The sequence below is a fragment of the Lutjanus erythropterus genome, chromosome 16, assembly GCF_056507025.1.
Source record: "Lutjanus erythropterus isolate fLutEry1 chromosome 16, fLutEry1.hap2, whole genome shotgun sequence".
NCBI classification, from domain to species: Eukaryota; Metazoa; Chordata; class Actinopteri; order Lutjaniformes; family Lutjanidae; genus Lutjanus; species Lutjanus erythropterus.
This window is the reverse complement of record NC_139332.1, coordinates 36,563,933-36,581,479: the sequence shown is the minus strand read 5'-3', so window position 1 is coordinate 36,581,479 and position 17,547 is coordinate 36,563,933. Positions and strand designations below refer to the sequence as shown.

General features: G+C 38.3%; 1 protein-coding gene across 1 annotated transcript in view; it reads right to left on the bottom strand.

The window, feature by feature from the left end:
- Positions 1-311: 311 nt before the first annotated feature.
- LOC146313580 (uncharacterized) overlaps positions 312-17,547 on the bottom strand; it is a 91,326-nt gene continuing 74,090 nt past the window's right edge. Inside the window, exons 34-36 of the mRNA XM_084739496.1 lie at positions 14,680-14,737; positions 9,238-10,112; positions 312-346 (exon numbers count right to left, since the gene is read on the bottom strand). Of these exons, the coding sequence (XP_084595622.1) occupies positions 312-346; positions 9,238-10,112; positions 14,680-14,737 (968 nt within the window). The remainder of the gene's footprint in view (positions 347-9,237; positions 10,113-14,679; positions 14,738-17,547) is intronic.

Here is a 17,547-nt window from a genome sequence, read left to right as displayed (position 1 = left end):
AAAAAATGACTGTATATAAACATTGTGAAGTAATGTGAAGGAGAATGACCTAAAAACCCTCCTGCAGGCAGCATATTACAGAAAATGATTAGAGTAATGTATTAAACACAATTAGCATGTATCTATTCATAATTTTAGTCACAGTAAAAAAAATAGAGACACAACTAAGAATAGTACCCGACAACAATAAGTACCGTAAACACCCGACTGTGACATCAGTACAGTGAATCAGTGATGAGGCACACACACAAGCATGCACACACACACAAAGAACACTCATTCACAACACATGCAAGAACACACTGACACCGTCATGAAGAGTCATGTGATCCCGCTTCGAGTTTACCTAAGATGAGAAAGATAAAGGAGAGAATGAACACAATTAATGACAAAAAATGAAAACAAACAATATTCATAAAAGACCTTTAGACCTGTGTGACAAAGGAGAATATCAACCGGACCCAGATCATAAAGGCAGCTCATGGAGGAAAATATGGGACGGTGATTGTTCTGAAGAACAAATTGAAAAAATATAAAAGCAGAGGATTACATATTTTGGGACTCCAGTACAATATACTAAACTGAGAATGAGAAGTACGGGGAATGAGAATATCTAAGGTGACAAGAGGAGCTATGAAATTAATATTTGTATGAATATATGTCCTGAAAAGAAATAGGGTGGATTCTTTTTAAGGACCTATGAAAAAAACAAAGTGGAGATGGTTCACCTGATAAACGCTGAGGATATCTGATTGCAGGAAATGAGGCTGAGAGGAGTGTCGTCATTTTACACAACACATAAACCAAAGCTGAATTACAGTAATTAATATACATATAGACCATTAAATAATATAAGTTATACCACAGTCTGGGTGAAAATGTCATTTTAGGGCTGCATGATATAGTAAAAAAATTAGTTTGTGATTATTTTGTGACCTTGCAATTGAGATATGTAATAAGATGAATGTGAATCATTGTTCACATCACAGCAACTCAGTGCATTTAAGCTTGTAGACGTGATGAAGACGAGCTGCTGAAGTTCAAACCGAGCATCAGGATGAGGAAGAAAGGTGATTTAAGTGACTTTGAACGTGTTATGGTTGTTGGTGTCAGACAGGATGGTCTGAGTATTTCAGAAACGGCTGATCTGCTGGGATTTTTCACTCACAACTCTCTCTAGAGTTTACAGAGAACGGTCTGAAAAGAAGAAAATATCCAGTGAGCTGCAGTTCTCTGGGTGAAAATGTCTTGTTGATGTCAGAGGTCAGAGGAGGATGGACAGGCTGGTTCAAGATGATAGAAAGGCAACAATAACTCAAATAACCACTCGTTACAACCAAGATATGAAGAAGATCATCTCTGAACACACATGTCCAACCTTGAAGCAGATGAACTACAGCAGCAGAAGACCACAGCGGGTTCCACTCCTGTCAGCTAAGAACAGGAAACTGAGGCTACAGTTCACACAGGCTCACCAAAACTGAACAATAGAAAATTGGAAAAATGTTGTCTGGTCTGATGAGTCTACATTTCTGCTGCAACATTCAGATGGTCGGGTCAGAATTTGGCATAAACAAGAAAAAAGCATGGATTCATCCTGCCTTGTATCAATGGTTCAGGCTGCTGGTGATGTAATGGTGTGGGAGATATTTTCTTGGCACACTTTGGGCTACTTAGTACCAACTGAGCATCATTTAAACACCACAGCCTACCTGAGTATTTTTGCTGACCATGTCCATCCCTTTATGACCACAGTGTACCATCTTCTGATGGATACTTTCAGCAAGATAACGTGTCATTATGGACCAAAATCTCTGAGCAATGTTTCCAGCACCTTGTTGAATCAATGGCACGAAGAATTAAGGCAGTTCTAAAGGCAAAAGGAGGTCCAGCCCGGTAATAAAGTGGCTGGTGAGTATATAAACTGATCATGACTCATTCACAGCACTTTACACTGTTTTGCGAATCCTCTTCTTTGTATTTTTCAAGTGTTTTGGCAGCTATAGACTCCACCATCTCACCATGAAGCCTCTGCAGACACCTGATAACGACCTGTCCATCTGAATCAGGTGTGTTGGAGCAGGGAAACACCCCAAGGACCAGGTTTAGGAAATTATGAAGGTGTGCATGAAAATAAGGGTCAAATTGCGTCCTGTGAGGGACAGTGCATTTGTTCCAAGTATTGGCCAAACTCTCAGGTTTTTACCTCAGGAAAAAGAAATGTAAAAACTTTAGATTTTGATTGCAAAACAAATAACAATAAAAATGAATGGTTTTATTTATTTTGATAAATGTTCATGATATAAACAGGATAATGCCCTTCAAAAGGCTCCATCATCAGGAATTAAAGGATTCAACGTAGGTAACCAGATTGTTTTGGCCGCCCAGTCATCCATTAATCCCTGACTATAGACAGCTCACTGGGTATTATCCCTCACATTGTGGCCACCTCAGTGTTTTGTCATGTATGCTTGTGGCCTTTTCTGTGGCTATGGCTTTGATAGTCATTTTCTTTTTATGATTGTACTGTGCTTGGTGTGTTTTGGTTTCATCTTCCTCATTCACCTTCTCTTTTCCTGCTCTCTCACTCTCTCTGCACACCTGACTGGCATCTTCAGTCAGGCTCACCTGTTTGCCATCAGGGCGTCACCTCTTTGCTAAACACTCTGCACCACTCTGCCAGTCCCTGTGCCACGCATCTAGCTCAGGTCAGTCATGTTTGCTAGTCTATTTATCTGCTCTGCCTGCCTGTGAAGCACCTGTCTCCCTGTCTTCAGGGTCACCTGTCCTGCCAGTTTGAGAAGCCCACCATCCAGCTGTCTTTTCCCCGTCAGCCTCGGACATTATCCCCCTCACCTCAGGCATAAATCCTGCCAGCCACTGTCTCATCCACCTTTCAAATCTTCAAAATAAAAGACATGACTTTTCATTGACCTGCTGCAATTGGGTTCAGCTTCAGATTTGTGACAAAACATGTAAATTATGTCAAAATAACAAAGAATCTCTTTTGTCATATAAAGTCTTGTTGGTGTGCATGATTTTAATACAGTGAAAAACTGTTTTAATGATTCAGCAGAGTCTTTTGGTCTCATCTAAGAGAATAATGGGTGGATGAACAGGTGACAGTATTTACATAAAGCCATCCATCCATCCACCCATTATCTGTACCAGTTTATCCTGTTGGGGTTTGGTCAGACTGCAGACCTTCCTATTCTTGCCACACATTGAACCACCCATGTATTATTATATTTCATTCAGAGAGTGTCTGTTGTCTTGAAACATAAATCCCTGCAGGGGATCTTTTAAAAACATATCAGAATCCTGTTTCAACTCTGTTTCCCATGAATCTAAATGAAGACAGTTAACAGAAAAAATATGGATTTTTTCTTGTGATGTACAGTGAACAGTGTCAACATATTTATGGTGTGATTTGTGTTTTCTTGGTTTGGGCCTCTTAAGGGCTTTTCACACTGCATATTCTCAGCCCAGAGCTATTTTTAACCCTGGGATAACTTAGCCCCTTTTCACACACACACATTTTTAAGCCAAGGTTAAGATAAGACCAGGACTATATGATTCACAGTGCCTTTCTACTAGCACAGAGTTAGTATAATGTCCTGTGACTACTCCTTTGATCTTTTAGCGCCGGGGTGAGTTGATTTTCAGGGGATAACCCCACAAACTCAGGTCTAACACTGCTCAAGAGCAGGGCCAGCAAGCCCTGCGCTAAAGTTGGGATAAGCACCTTTTGGAGTCAGGAACAAGACACAGGAATGTGTCACTGTGAAAGATCTCTTATCCTCAGGCTAAGAGAGTTCTTGGCCTGGGGCTACGTGCAGCGTGAGAAACCTTCAGTTCCATTGAAGGGAAATCTTAATGATACAGCACACAAAGATATTTTATGACACTTTCCCCTTAATTTTGCATCAGCACTTTATGTTTAAATACAGCAATGCCTTTGATAATCATGGGTGGGACCAATACCTGTGGTATTTTTTAATAGTATCATTGGCTCTTTGTCAAGCAGAAATTACTGATTTCTTGGCTGATGGCCCAGCTCTCAACCTGATTTCACTGAAGTGTCTTAAGTAGCTGTTGATGTGTTGACATATCCTACTCAATGGACAGTAATAACAGGGACTGTATCACAAAAGTCGATCATCTTTCTTGCGAAAGATATGTGATTTTAAGTTTTTTAATATATTGTCCTCAAAAGTAGCAAAGCTGCCTGCAGCATGTGAACAGACAAATAAATGGAGCTGGAGCATTCAGCATCTCTGCTTTTTGATCACTATTTTCAATCAAAAGTAGTTCATCTTTAACTATAACTAGGCTAAATTTTCAAGTATCCAAATAAAAATATTTGATAGTTCATAGTTCACTGTGAACAATGTTTAAAATAAAATGTTTGGGTGGTTTTTAAAACCCACAGCGTTCAATTTAATCTACAGAATTTTAGTTTAAAAACTTTCTCAAAGTTTTGAGTTTGAGTTTGACTCAAAACTCAAAAATCTAGTAAAGGCTACTGCCATGAAATTATTTTTAGTTTTCTCAACTTTTTATTTTTCTTTCACAGGACAGCAGTGATTTTTAAGAATAAAAAACAATTATTGGTAAAGTTTAAACTTAAACATTTCAGTTTTAAGTTTCCGCTACTTATTACAATTAATTAATGTGAGCATCTGGTTTTCCAGTGTATACATGTGGAATCCAATAGTTGAGATGTTTTCATGAAAAACAAAAATGTCAGCTTGCTGGTGAATCTTCATGAAAAGTCAGAGGTAAAAGTCTAAGTGATTAGAGTACATCAACTGTCATTTTGGATTCATCTTGCCTTTAAAGCTCTTTGAAGCCAACGAGAACTTTATAATTTGAAATGTCTTTTCATATTTGTGGGTTGCACAGTATATTTGTATATTATCACTTGTGGTTCTAAAGTCCTAAAGTGGCTAAATTGTTGCTACAAATACTAAAAAAGATGGGACACTGGACTGGTTGTGCATGCTGGCTCACTGTCACTTGTTACTGGGACACTTACTGGAACTGAGCCGTAATCACTGCTGTTAGTCCACCTGTGTTTTTCTTGCTGTGACAAGTCAAAATGTCTGCTGTGCAACCAGCTCATTGGTAACTGGTGACAGCATCATGACTGGGTATTAAATAGGCGCATGGATGGGATGAGGTTCAGCACTTTGTAAAAAAAATAGTGCAAATAGTCCAACAGTTTAAGAACAACGTTTCTCAACAGATCGACAATCCATAATATCATTAAAAAGATTCAGAGAACCCAGAGAAATCTCTGCATGTGTTTGGAGCAGTCAGTAAATCGACGTCCATACTCACAGCCTTAACATCATGATCAAGTTTTTTATTGCAGGACAGCAGATGAAAAATAGAGTAACTAACTTGAAATAAAGCACTACTTTGTAAGTTCGTAGTTCTGTGGTTGAAAATTGTTTGCTGTTCTGCTGGTCTTGATTAGCTGTTTACCTATCCTAAATCAAACATACAGCATATAAATACCACTGTTTCAGACCTCAGGTCAACATTATTATCACCATAAAAACAACTAACAAAATAGCAAACAGCAAAAAACTTGACCACAAAACATCCCAATACATGATCAGCATATTTACCAGCAGAAAATGCATGACAGGTCAACTTGATTATGAATCAATGAAGCAAATTGACTTCAACAGCATGTAAGTTGAAAACCAGAGTAGTGCAGTGTGTACTTCCTGTTTTCATTATGTAAGGCACCTGCACTGGTAACGTGATCACTTTATAAGGAAGTCTTTGTCTATTTCATATTTTATTTTCTACTGTGCAGTGTGCGTCTACTGATTTTGTTATGTTATGCACCTGCATTTAATGTACTCTGTATTGCACTTTGAATTTTTTTTTTATTGCAAATCCTTCAGTTTCTTCATGAATGATACAGAGTATAGACAGGACCTGGCTGCTGTTTAATAATTTGTTCCAGTCCAGTTCTTAAGTCCACTGAACTGCTATAACACCAATAATGACAAAAAGGTTTGTTTTGATGATGACTGCAGAGGAGGAGGCCGTTGTTGTTACTGTTGTTGTTGTTGTTGTTGTTGCCGGGGTAGCTGTAGTTGTTACCCAGCAGCTGTTGCTGCTCCTGGGGCTCCTGCAGTTGTTTGTCCTGGGGCAGTTGTGGTTGCCCCTGGGGCAGTTGTGGTTGTTGCTCCTGCAGTAGCTGTTTTTTTCACCACCCCTGGATATCTTACAGGTCCCAGAGAATCGGAGTTGCCATCCCACCAGCAAAACGATGCAGGTGGCAAAGGAAGAGGAAACAGTAGCGGGGGAAGCGAGCCGGGCTACGTGCTCAGCTGAAGGTTAACCCGCACAGTTTCCTCACCAATCATAGGTCTCTCATGAGTAAGATGGATGAGATCAGAGTGATAATTTCATCTCTTTGTGTAATGATCAACACTGAGACCTGGCTGAACCACAACATTCCAGTGTTGTTGAGCTTTATCTTTATTAATAATATTAATTTAATTACTTATTTGTTATTCTGTCATGTACTTACTGTTATGTTTATAGTAGAGCCAATTTCACACAAACAGTGTGACAGACATCCTGAATCTTAAATATCTTACCATAATAATCTCAGCCATATGGATTTGTTTTGATGTCCATCCATTGTCTGTACACGTTTAACCTTCAAGGGGGCTACAGTTGATCTAAGCTGACATTCACCTAGAGGCGGGGTAAACCCAAGCTGCCTGTCAGTCATAGTCACAGTCACACCTATGGGAAATTTTGGACTCCAGTTAACCTGCATGCCTGTGAACTGAGTCAGGAAGCCATAGACCATACATTACATAATGGATGGAACGTCTGAAAAAGGAAGTGCTTTAAACCTGCGTCTGTTCTAATGGCCAGCAGGGGGCGTCTTCACTAGCGACAGAAAAAAATAAAATAATAATAATCTGATTGTACGTACCCTTATGGCAAAATAATATTTAAAGTCTTCTTTAATACAGCATGATGAAAATTTTCTGAATTATGGTTCCATCTAAGGTAAAATAGACCATAAAGCTGGGTATCCTTAAGGGTATACTCACAAAAGTCAGATCAAACTGTCAAACAAGCAGTGCTGATCAAATATGAATCAAGATTCTGTTACTGCATGGACTATATCTTGCCTAAAACATTTTAAAATATATTTTGTCCACTATTTAGTTACAAGATAGATTGGAATAGGATGACCACCATTATGTGTCCAACGTCTGATGGAGCCGCCTGAAACTCAGATCAACCTAAAAAACGCAGCAGCATTGATGAAATAGGGATCGTTTTTCTGTTATTACATTGTCTATTTATCGATAAAAATGTTTTTAGAAACTTTTTTGTTTACCTTTTAGCTGTAATATGAGAAAGATCACAATTAGATGGCCACCATGTGTGCCCGCTTTCCAATGGATCCTCCTGAAACTCGCATCAGACTGTCAAACTATGCACTGTTGATTAAATATGGAACAATATTCTGTTACTACATTATGTTTTTTCGTAAAATGTTTTCGGAAATATATGATTAGCTGTAATACAAGAGACTCAGCAGTCGGACAAGTGGCTATTATTTCCTGCTGAAAGGATGATACAAGACAAAAAAAAATGACCCAACTTTTGGCCAGCTCAGGCTGCACTTTCTGGATCATGTTGAAAACTAAGATTTATCAGCATTTTTTTTTTTAGCTGTATTGACACTGACAAATCGTTCCATCCTTTGCTACAGTCGCTGTTTCTAATCATCACGTTCCAGAACTAAAAAAAACAAAAAGAAGAAGTAGAAGAAGAATAGAGAAGAATGATTGGCTCACTAATCTTCTTGTGAACTAGAATGGATCACCAATTGATGGCTGATGGAGGACAGATCATGTGGACAGCAACACTGGCAGACCCAAGAGTGAGGCCCCTGATGGTCAGAGCACCCGTGACCGAGACATAAATATCACAGATCTAAATCAATCAATCAATATCAAACAAGTCAAAATAAGTAAGGGGTGTAAACATGTTCTTAGAGATGCCTCTGGCCACTGAGCACAAATCAGATTTGAAGCATGACTCAGCATTATGGATTCCTTTTCTCCAATGCCTTCAGAGACTGAATAGAAACATTTTCAAAGCACCTGCCAAATTTTTGATTCAAGTCAATCAGAGCATTTGCCAATAACCTGTTGTATAGTTTATCTGATTACTGTCCCAACAAATTACTTGTTGATTCTTGCCAGACCACAGTGACTGAAAATCAAGCGTTGTACTTCTTCAGGCAGGTTGCTCTGTCTTGCTTTGTGATTCATTCAGGTGGCACAGATCAGATATGTTGTGGTTGTCAGACTTAACACTCACTTGAACCAAATGCTGAGATCAGATAACACAATATCTTTGACTCTCTTTTGCTGCTTTACTATCACAGTTACCATGTGATATACGAGATGAGCACGGAACCTTGTAGAAACTTGGCTAAGACTCCACATTGGACCTCAACCAATCAGAGCTCACTGTCTTGCATAATTCAAAGATGTACTACCTACATTTAAACAAAAGAATGTACAAAATGTAGACTACAGAACAATCACCACAGCATGCTGCAGTGTTTCCATCAAGTACATTCATTATGGATATTAAATATCTCATGGATTACAGTATATGTTTAAGTTTATGGCTCATATGGTTCTGTGTCAATATTAACAGCAGTCAATGAACTTAATTAGTGCATGACATGAAATTTGTTATCATATGTTTAATTTTCTGCTTTAGAAAACAAAAGTCACGATTAAAATACATTCAAACTTAATCCATATATAGAGTCACATGTATAAATAGGATAGATGACAATAAATAGGTTGAATCCTTCAGTTGCTTCATAAATAATACAGAGTACATACGGTGGTTATGGTGGGTATTTAGTCCCTTGTTCCAGTTCAGTTTTTAACTCCACAGAGCTGCTGTAACAACAGCTATGAGAACAAGTAGACTTGTCTTGTTGATGACTGCAGAGGAGGCAGCAGTTGTTGTAGTTGTTGCTGTGGTTGTTGTTGGAGCAGATGTGGTTGTTGGGGCATCTGCTTTTGTTGTTGAGGAAGCTGTGTTTGTTGTTGGATCAGTTGTAGTTGTTGGGGCAGTTGTGGTTATATTTGGGGCAGCTGTTATTGTTGTTGGGCCAGCTGTGGTTGTTGTTGGGGCAGTTGTTGTTGTCATTGGGGCTGTTGTGGTTGTTGTGGAGGAAGCTGCGGTTGTTGTCGGGGCAGTTGTGGTTATTGTTGTAGCAGCTGAGGTTGTTGTAGTAGCCGTTGTTGGAGTAGGTGTGGTTGTTGTTGCTACAGCCGTGGTTGTTATTGCTACAGCTGTGGTTGTTGTTGGGGCAGTTGTGGTTGTCATTTGGGCAGTTGCAGTTGTTGGGGCAGTGTTGATTGTTGTTGGGGCAGTTGTGGTTGTCAACAGGGCAACAGTGGTTGTTGTTGAGGCAGCTGTGGTTTTCGTTGCTGCAGCTGTGGTTGTTGTTGAGGCAGTGTTGGCTGTCATTTGGGCAGATGTTGTTGTTGTTGGGGCAGATGTTGTTGGGGCAGTTGTGATTGTTGGTGCAGTTGTATTTGTTGTTGCAGCAGCTGCGGTTGTCGTTGCTGCACCTGTTGTTGTTGTTGGAGCAGTTGTGGTTGTAGCTGCTGCAGGTGTGGTTGTTGGTAGGGTAGTTGTGGTTGTTGTCGATGCAGCCGTGGTTGTTGTTGGACTCTTTGTGGTTGTTGTAAGGCCACCTGTGGCTGTTATTGGGGCAGTTGTTGTTGTTGTTGTGGCAGCCGTTTTTGTCATTGCTGCAGCTAATGTTGGAGCAGGTGTGGGTGTTATTGGTGTAGTTGTGGTTGTAGTTGGAGAACCCATGGTTGTTGTTGGGGCAATTGTGGTTGTTGTTGATGCAGCCGTGGTTGTTGTTGGACCCATTGTGGTTATTGTAAGGCCCCCTGTGGCTGTTATTGGGGCAGTTGTGGTTGTCGTTGTGGCAGTTATAGGTTTTAGGGCAGTTGTTATTGTTGTTGTGGCAGCCGTGGTTGTCGTTGCTGGAGCTGTGTTTGTTGTTGGGACAGCTGTGGTTGTTGTTGATGCAGCTGTGGTTGTTGGGACAGTTGTGGTTGTTGGGACAGTTGTGGTTATTGTTGATGCAGCTGTGGTTGTTTTTGGGACAGCTGTGGTTGTTGTTGATGCAGCTGTGGTTGTTGGGAGGGTAGTTGTGGTTGTTGTTGATGCAGCTGTGGTTGTTGTTGGGACAGCTGTGGTTGTTGATGTAGCTGTGGTTGTTGTTGGGACAGCTGTGGTTGTTGTTGATGCAGCTATGGTTGTTGTTGGGACAGCTGTGGTTGTTGCTGATGCAGCTGTGGTTGTTGGGACAGCTGTGGTTGTTGTTGATGCAGTTGTGGTTGTTGGGACAGTTGTGGTTATTATTGATGCAGCTGTGGTTGTTGTTGGGACAGCTGTGGTTGTTGTTGGGACAGCTGTGGTTGTTGATGTAGCTGTGGATGTTATTGGGGCAGTTGTGGTTGTCGTTGTGGCAGTTATAGGTTTTAGGGCAGTTGTTATTGTTGTTGTGGCAGCCGTGGTTGTCGTTGCTGGAGCTGTGTTTGTTGTTGGGACAGCTGTGGTTGTTGTTGATGCAGCTGTGGTTGTTGGGAGGGTAGTTGTGGTTGTTGTTGATGCAGCTGTGGTTGATGTTGGGACAGCTGTGGTTGTTGATGTAGCTGTGGTTGTTGTTGGGACAGCTGTGGTTGTTGTTGATGCAGCTATGGTTGTTGTTGGGACAGCTGTGGTTGTTGCTGATGCAGCTGTGGTTGTTGGGACAGCTGTGGTTGTTGTTGATGCAGTTGTGGTTGTTGTTGATGCAGTTGTGGTTGTTGTTGGGACAGCTGTGGTTGTTGCTGATGCAGCTGTGGTTGTTGAGACAGCTGTAGTTGTTGTTGGGACAGTTGTGGTTGTTGTTGATGCAGCTGTGGTTGTTGTTGGGACAGTTGTGGTTGTTGTTGATGCAGCTGTGGTTGTTGTTGGGACAGATGTGGTTGTTGTTGATGCAGCTATGGTTGTTGTTGGGACAGATGTGGTTGTTGTTGATGCAGCTGTGGTTGTTGGGACAGTTGTGGTTGTTGTTGGGACAGATGTGGTTGTTGTTGATGCAGCTATGGTTGTTGTTGGGATAGCTGTGGTTGTTGTTGATGCAGCTGTGGTTGTTGATGCAGCTGTGGTTGTTGTTGGGACAGATGTGGTTGTTGTTGATGCAGCTATGGTTGTTGTTGGGATAGCTGTGGTTGTTGTTGATGCAGCTGTGGTTGTTATTGATGCAGCTGTGGTTATAGATTGTCTGTTGCCTGAGGCTGTTCAGTAATGTCATGGATGGATCAGTATAAAATTCAGATTTTAATCCCACATTTCAAAGTTATTCAGATCTCATATTTTGTGTAGAATTAAATACTTTAACTTACCAAGAAACAGAAGGAGGATGACGGCGATCTTCATCATCACTGTGGGAAGATGCTTTGGCATTTTGAAAAAATAGTCATTTGAATTTGTCAGAAACAGTTCAGTAAGAATCTTAGACATCACAAAACCTTTTTAAACCACCTATACGTATTTACAGATATTATTAAAATTGTGTGACAGTCAAAATATTCATCAAAAGGGCACCCTTATAGCTCAGTTGTCCTATCACAATAAAGGTGAATAAAGGCAAAAGCCCACAAAATAATCTAAAAAATATATGTATTATTCAAAATAATTATTTTAATTTCATTCCATTATCCAGTGAAGCATTTATACTTTCTTCGCTGTAACTGGAAACCAGAGAAAATAAATGTTATTTTCATTGAATTGGGATTGCTATTGTGTTACCATAATCTATATTATGTTTGAATAAAATAGGCCTTCAGAAAAGTTCAAAACTGTTGTCACACATAATAATTAAAGTATTGAGACAAAAGAAAGGTTTTCAAAATATTTGTCTTTTGTCACAATCAGCACACAAAACACTGTCCACATCAAGTAAATGTAACACAACTGATTTAAAAAATGTATATTTTAAAGATTAAAATTAAATTGAAGACACACAGGACAGACAACATCCATTGGAACTGACTGAACTGATTGAACTTAGAACAATTTTCATGATTAAAATACGTACAGGTTTCATCCAGCGTTGACTTGTCTTTTCTTGTGACTGTAGTTAGAATGTTGTCTGATTCCACCTGTTCAGTGTCCTCTGCTGTTTGTCTGGTGATGTCCTGAAGGGACAGCACCTTATATATCCACACAAAGCAGGTAATATGACATCAGACTCTGAACAAACACATAAACAATAGCTATGGGCAATAGTATGTTACCTGTGCGTAACATTTGACCACCCCTGCCTTGATTTATTCATCTCTGTTTTATGTTGATGATGTGTCATGACGTTAGGTTTTAGGTTGCGGGTTTCTGTGCTGTAAATCAGATCAGATAAGATAAGACAATTTTAACTGTTGAGTCCCACAACTAGGAAATTTCAGTCAATAGCAAAAATAGAAGCATCAATAATATATACATATACATATATATATATATATATATATATATATATATATATACATATATATATCTTTTGGTTGGTCAGTGTTGCATCCTTTCCTTAGTGCATTTTGGAGAGGAGCTGAAAAGACTTCATGTTTACCTAAACTAAACACTGAGATCAGATTATTCAATCATTTCTGACTTTTTAGATGGTCATGGAGTCTTAATAAAATGTTGCTGAGACTTGGAGGAGACTCTACATCGGACTCCAACCAATCAGAGCTCACTGTCGAAGAAATGTTTTAGTTTGGCTCATGTCCCATCTCGTAACACTGGGGAAGCAGGATTTATGACCTGTACCGTTATCTGCCACCAGAGGGCAATCAAGATGCTTTGGCTTCACTATTAGGGAGCTCTCATGTTGTTTATTTCTCTGTATACAGTCTGGTCTGAACCTGAGAAGTATCCACTGAAGTCAAATAAATTTAGTCAAGTAAAATGTACAGTATTTCCTACTTTGAACTGTCATGGAATTTAAGTATTAAGGAGGAGAAATATAAGTACTCCAGTATCAGTATCAAATAATTATACTTAAGTGCAGGACGTGAGTAAATTTACTTGATAGTTGTTTTCCACCACTGGTGAGTGGTGAGGTGACGGACCACTGCTTCACCAGACAGTGCCAACAAATGTTTATAATATACATAATCACAGTGAAGCTGGAACCTTTCATGGTCACTGGACAGTGAAGTTAAAAAAAGGTGGAGGTCAAACCCACACTACTATAAAAACCTACAGTACAATACCACTTTATTCATTACAGTAAAATAGCTCAGTTCACATCGCATTCTTGGTCATTTTGATTAAGCAGGAATATTTTAGACTTGCTGTAACTTTGCTGTAATATTTCAGGAAAATAATACAGGATTGCTATAGACACCAAAAGTGCAACATCTGATGTCACACAAGAAATGCAACGCTGTAGATTTATGGAAGGTTGGTGAGTTTTGTGCTCTAGTGTGCAGCAACATTGTTTTTGTCATGTGTGGTTAACTTTTGTGCATTGCAGGTGGCTAACCTCTCAAAAAGTACAATAGGTAAATTGCAAACCCCTGGCTGTCACCTGATCAATTAGCTGAATCAAGATTAACTCTTATTGGTTCGTTAGTTTTGACAACAAACATCACATGTTGTAGAAAATCAGTGAAACTGTAATACTTAATGCTGGATATATTAGTCTTATGTTGTGCAATGACATTTGAATCTATTAACAAGCACATATTTTGCAGCTGATAATAATAATAAAGATTTTATATACTATATCACAATCAGATTACAGATCCTCCAATTCAAGAGCGATTAGAAGAAAATATATAATAGGTGGTGTAAAAATATATACAATCTACTGCAATATACACAGAGACAAAATGGAAACAATACAATACAATATAATAGACAATACAATAGATGTATGCATGTATGTGTATAATTTTGTTTTATAGAATAAAATATAATAAGAAATAAGAACTATATATATCATACAATGTGCATCATGATACAAAAAAAACCCCATTAATTTATATATTGGTATCAATAGAAATGCTGCACAAATTGAATTATTGCACATAGAGTAATTGCATGGTTCAGGTATTGCACAGGATCATTGTAGTCAGTCATATATATGACTCATCAAATGAGCAGGAAGACAAAAGGACACAGGATCATGTGATCTTCTCAACTTCATCAGTGATTAAGAACACACTTTATTTCTTCAGCTATGAACGTGGACTCGATCCTCTGAATAAAAAAGGTAGGAGCACGGTGTGGCACGACATACACAATTACAACCACTGTGTGGCAGTAGAGAGAGTGGTTTATTGGACATTTCACATTCAGTGTGACAGAAGAAGATGTGGAGACAGAGGAGCCTTGTGCATCACATGGTCTGGTGTAATTTAGCAGCTAGAATGCAGACAAAAAGTCTTTAAAGTCACTAAAAATAGCATATTTTGAGAGAAGAACACTGCAACAGAAACTCAGAGTCACAGAGCCTGGATCTGAACAGCCTGACATCATCATTCAATCAATAAATCAGTCAATCAGAGGAGGATATACTGTGTGTACTCTGTGAGAACAGAGTAGCAGCTGGGCAAGAACTGCTGCACACTGGAACAGAGGCCAGCTGCACAGATGAGCAGTGGTGGAAAAAGAATTCAGATCATTTACTTGAGTAAAAGTACTAATACCACACAGTGAGTAGTCGTGCATTCAAAGCTTTATTGAATAAGAGGATTAAAGTATTACCAGCTAAATGTACTTGAACAGTAAAAGTAGTCATTATGCAGTGAAATGCTTACTGTCAGTAGCTGCTAACTGTCAGATAAATGTAGTGCAGTAAGAAGTATCTGACTGAGTGGAGAAAAGTACCAATAATTGAAACAGAAGTACCTCTAATTAGCACTGAAGTGTAGTAGTTGATCCACTGGAGGTGATAGAAGCTAAATGTGTGGTGTTGCTCTTGTACAGTGTTTGAAGTGATGCTGTATTGTGCAGAAAAGCGCGCCCTATAGAAACTTGTCAAAGACATTTAACATAAAAGTCACTGAGAAATCTGCATCTGTCAAGAAGAAGAGGCCCAACATTATATACAAACAGTAAAATATTAGACACAAGGTGACATACTTTGGAGCACTTCACTTTTTTTTATCTGTTCTCTTTTATTTTAAATTTAATACAAAATATTTTACCTCTTTCATCTTAAAATTTCTTATTCCCTATTAGGTTTTAGGCATGATTTTCTTCCGTTCTCTCAGGATTTGTGCTGTCAGATTTCTTATTCACTTGTTTTCTTTCACCATAACAAATTGTGGCATAAACTATAATTATAAATAATTTGAAGTACCTTAACTTGCCTTAACTAAGCTTGTGTCATTATAACAAATATTCATCCATCTTAGCAACACAAATAAAGGCCTTTTTCATTATTGAAATACACTCCCAGCCAAGTTTTAATATGTCCAACTTCAACTGCAAGGCATCCATTGTTTAAATAAAAAAGTTATTTGAAAAAGTGAATTTGAATGTTGTTTAAGCATCACATTGGACTGAAAATTGACGCTGCACTGTTCTCTGGGCTGAACGTTCAGGTTCATAAATGTTGTCGAAACATAGTTAATGTTAATGAAAACATTATTTAAAAGTTATTAGTAATAATAATTATTAGTAATTGTTTTAATTAGTAATGATTAGCCATAATATACTAATATCAGATATTATAGTACAATACTGCACAATAACAGTAGAAATACAGTGAAGTGCTTTTTTGTATTAATACAGTATTGTTCTATACTCTGTAAATTACATTTTGTACACTTACAGTTTATTGTAAATGTTCCACCTTCAGCAAAACCTGCTTGGTAAGTATAAATTGAATTCATCAATATTATGTAAAAGTATAAAAGCCAAGGAATTGTTTCAGTGAAAATCAATTAAAAAGACATTTCTTAGCAAGTGTTAACTTGCTTGCTGATAACATGGCAAAAAGAAATCATATTGCAATTATTTTGACAGGCAGCCATGTTGGACTCACATGCTGGCTGCTGCCTGCAGTGCACTGATATTCCACCAGAGGGCAAAAGACATCTCTCAAATTTTATACAACTGGTTTTTCAGCAAAGTGTTGATCATATTGATACTGGAGATGTCTCAGAATATCATGTATGAAATATGATGCAAGTGGTCTCATAATATAATTAGGGTATAATTTTAAGATCCCATAAACATTTATTCTCAGACCTACTTGTGTTCTCCACTATGGTCATGGAACACATGACAAAGAGCATTTAAATAGGATACCCAGATATGCATCAAAAACTAAATAAAAATATTGATCACAGAAAACAAGTATTTATTATGCATTTTGAAAAGTGACACAGAAATGCTATTTATTCAAGTTCATTTACTATAATATGAGCCAAGTTGTTTTTATTTAGAGAAATCCCAAAAATACAAATTCAAAAATAAAAAATAAAAGTTCAAAAATACTTCATCTTACAATTTCAATAAAGACGTCAAAGACATTTGTAATATTTTTAACAATTGTATGAAGACTCACACTGATAATTATGATAATCATTAAGGGTTCGTTGTGGCATATTTTTGGCTGTAATTATAAATAAAATATGATTCTTTTGCATTTCAAACTTTGATTATTTGACTATTTTACTCAGACTCACAATACATAAATTCCTCGCAATGTCATACAATCAAACAAAAAAAAATGAGCTATAGATATGACATAACTCTTTGATTACTTTAGATTTAAAAAGTTTCATGTTGTGTCTGCTCACTGGATATGGCTCATATGGTTCTGAGTCAAAAGGCAATTAGTCAAAGTTATAATAAATAAATGACTAATTCCTTAAATTACATTCAAACTCATGGCATACAATAAAGAATTACAGGTAAACACATGATAAATAATAAGAAATCAAATCCTTCAATTCATTAATGATATATAGTATAGTGTGTACTGTGTATCTACGTTTAGATATATGATATGCATTGCCTAAAAGTTGGTTAGTCCCTTTTTCCAGTCCAGTTTTTAATTCCACAGAGCAGCTGTAACAACTGCTATGACAACAAGAAGACTTGTTTTGTTGATGACTGCAGAGGACGCAGCAGCAGCAGTAGTATTTGTTGTTGGTGGTGGTGTTGTTGTTGTCCCTGCTGGTGCTGCTGTTGCTGGTGCTACTGTTTCATCTACGACTGATGCTACTGTTGTTATAGCTGCAGGGGCCATGGTGGTTGTTGCAGTGGCAGTGGTTGAAACTGTAGGAGCTATTGTTGTTGTTGGAGTGGCTGTGGTTGTTGTCGGCGCTCCTGTGGTCACTATTGTTTTGGCAGCTGTGGTTGTGGTTGGTGCAGATGTGGGTGATGTTGGAACAGTGGTTGTTGTCGCAGCTGTAGTTGTGCCTGGAGCAGGAGTAGTTG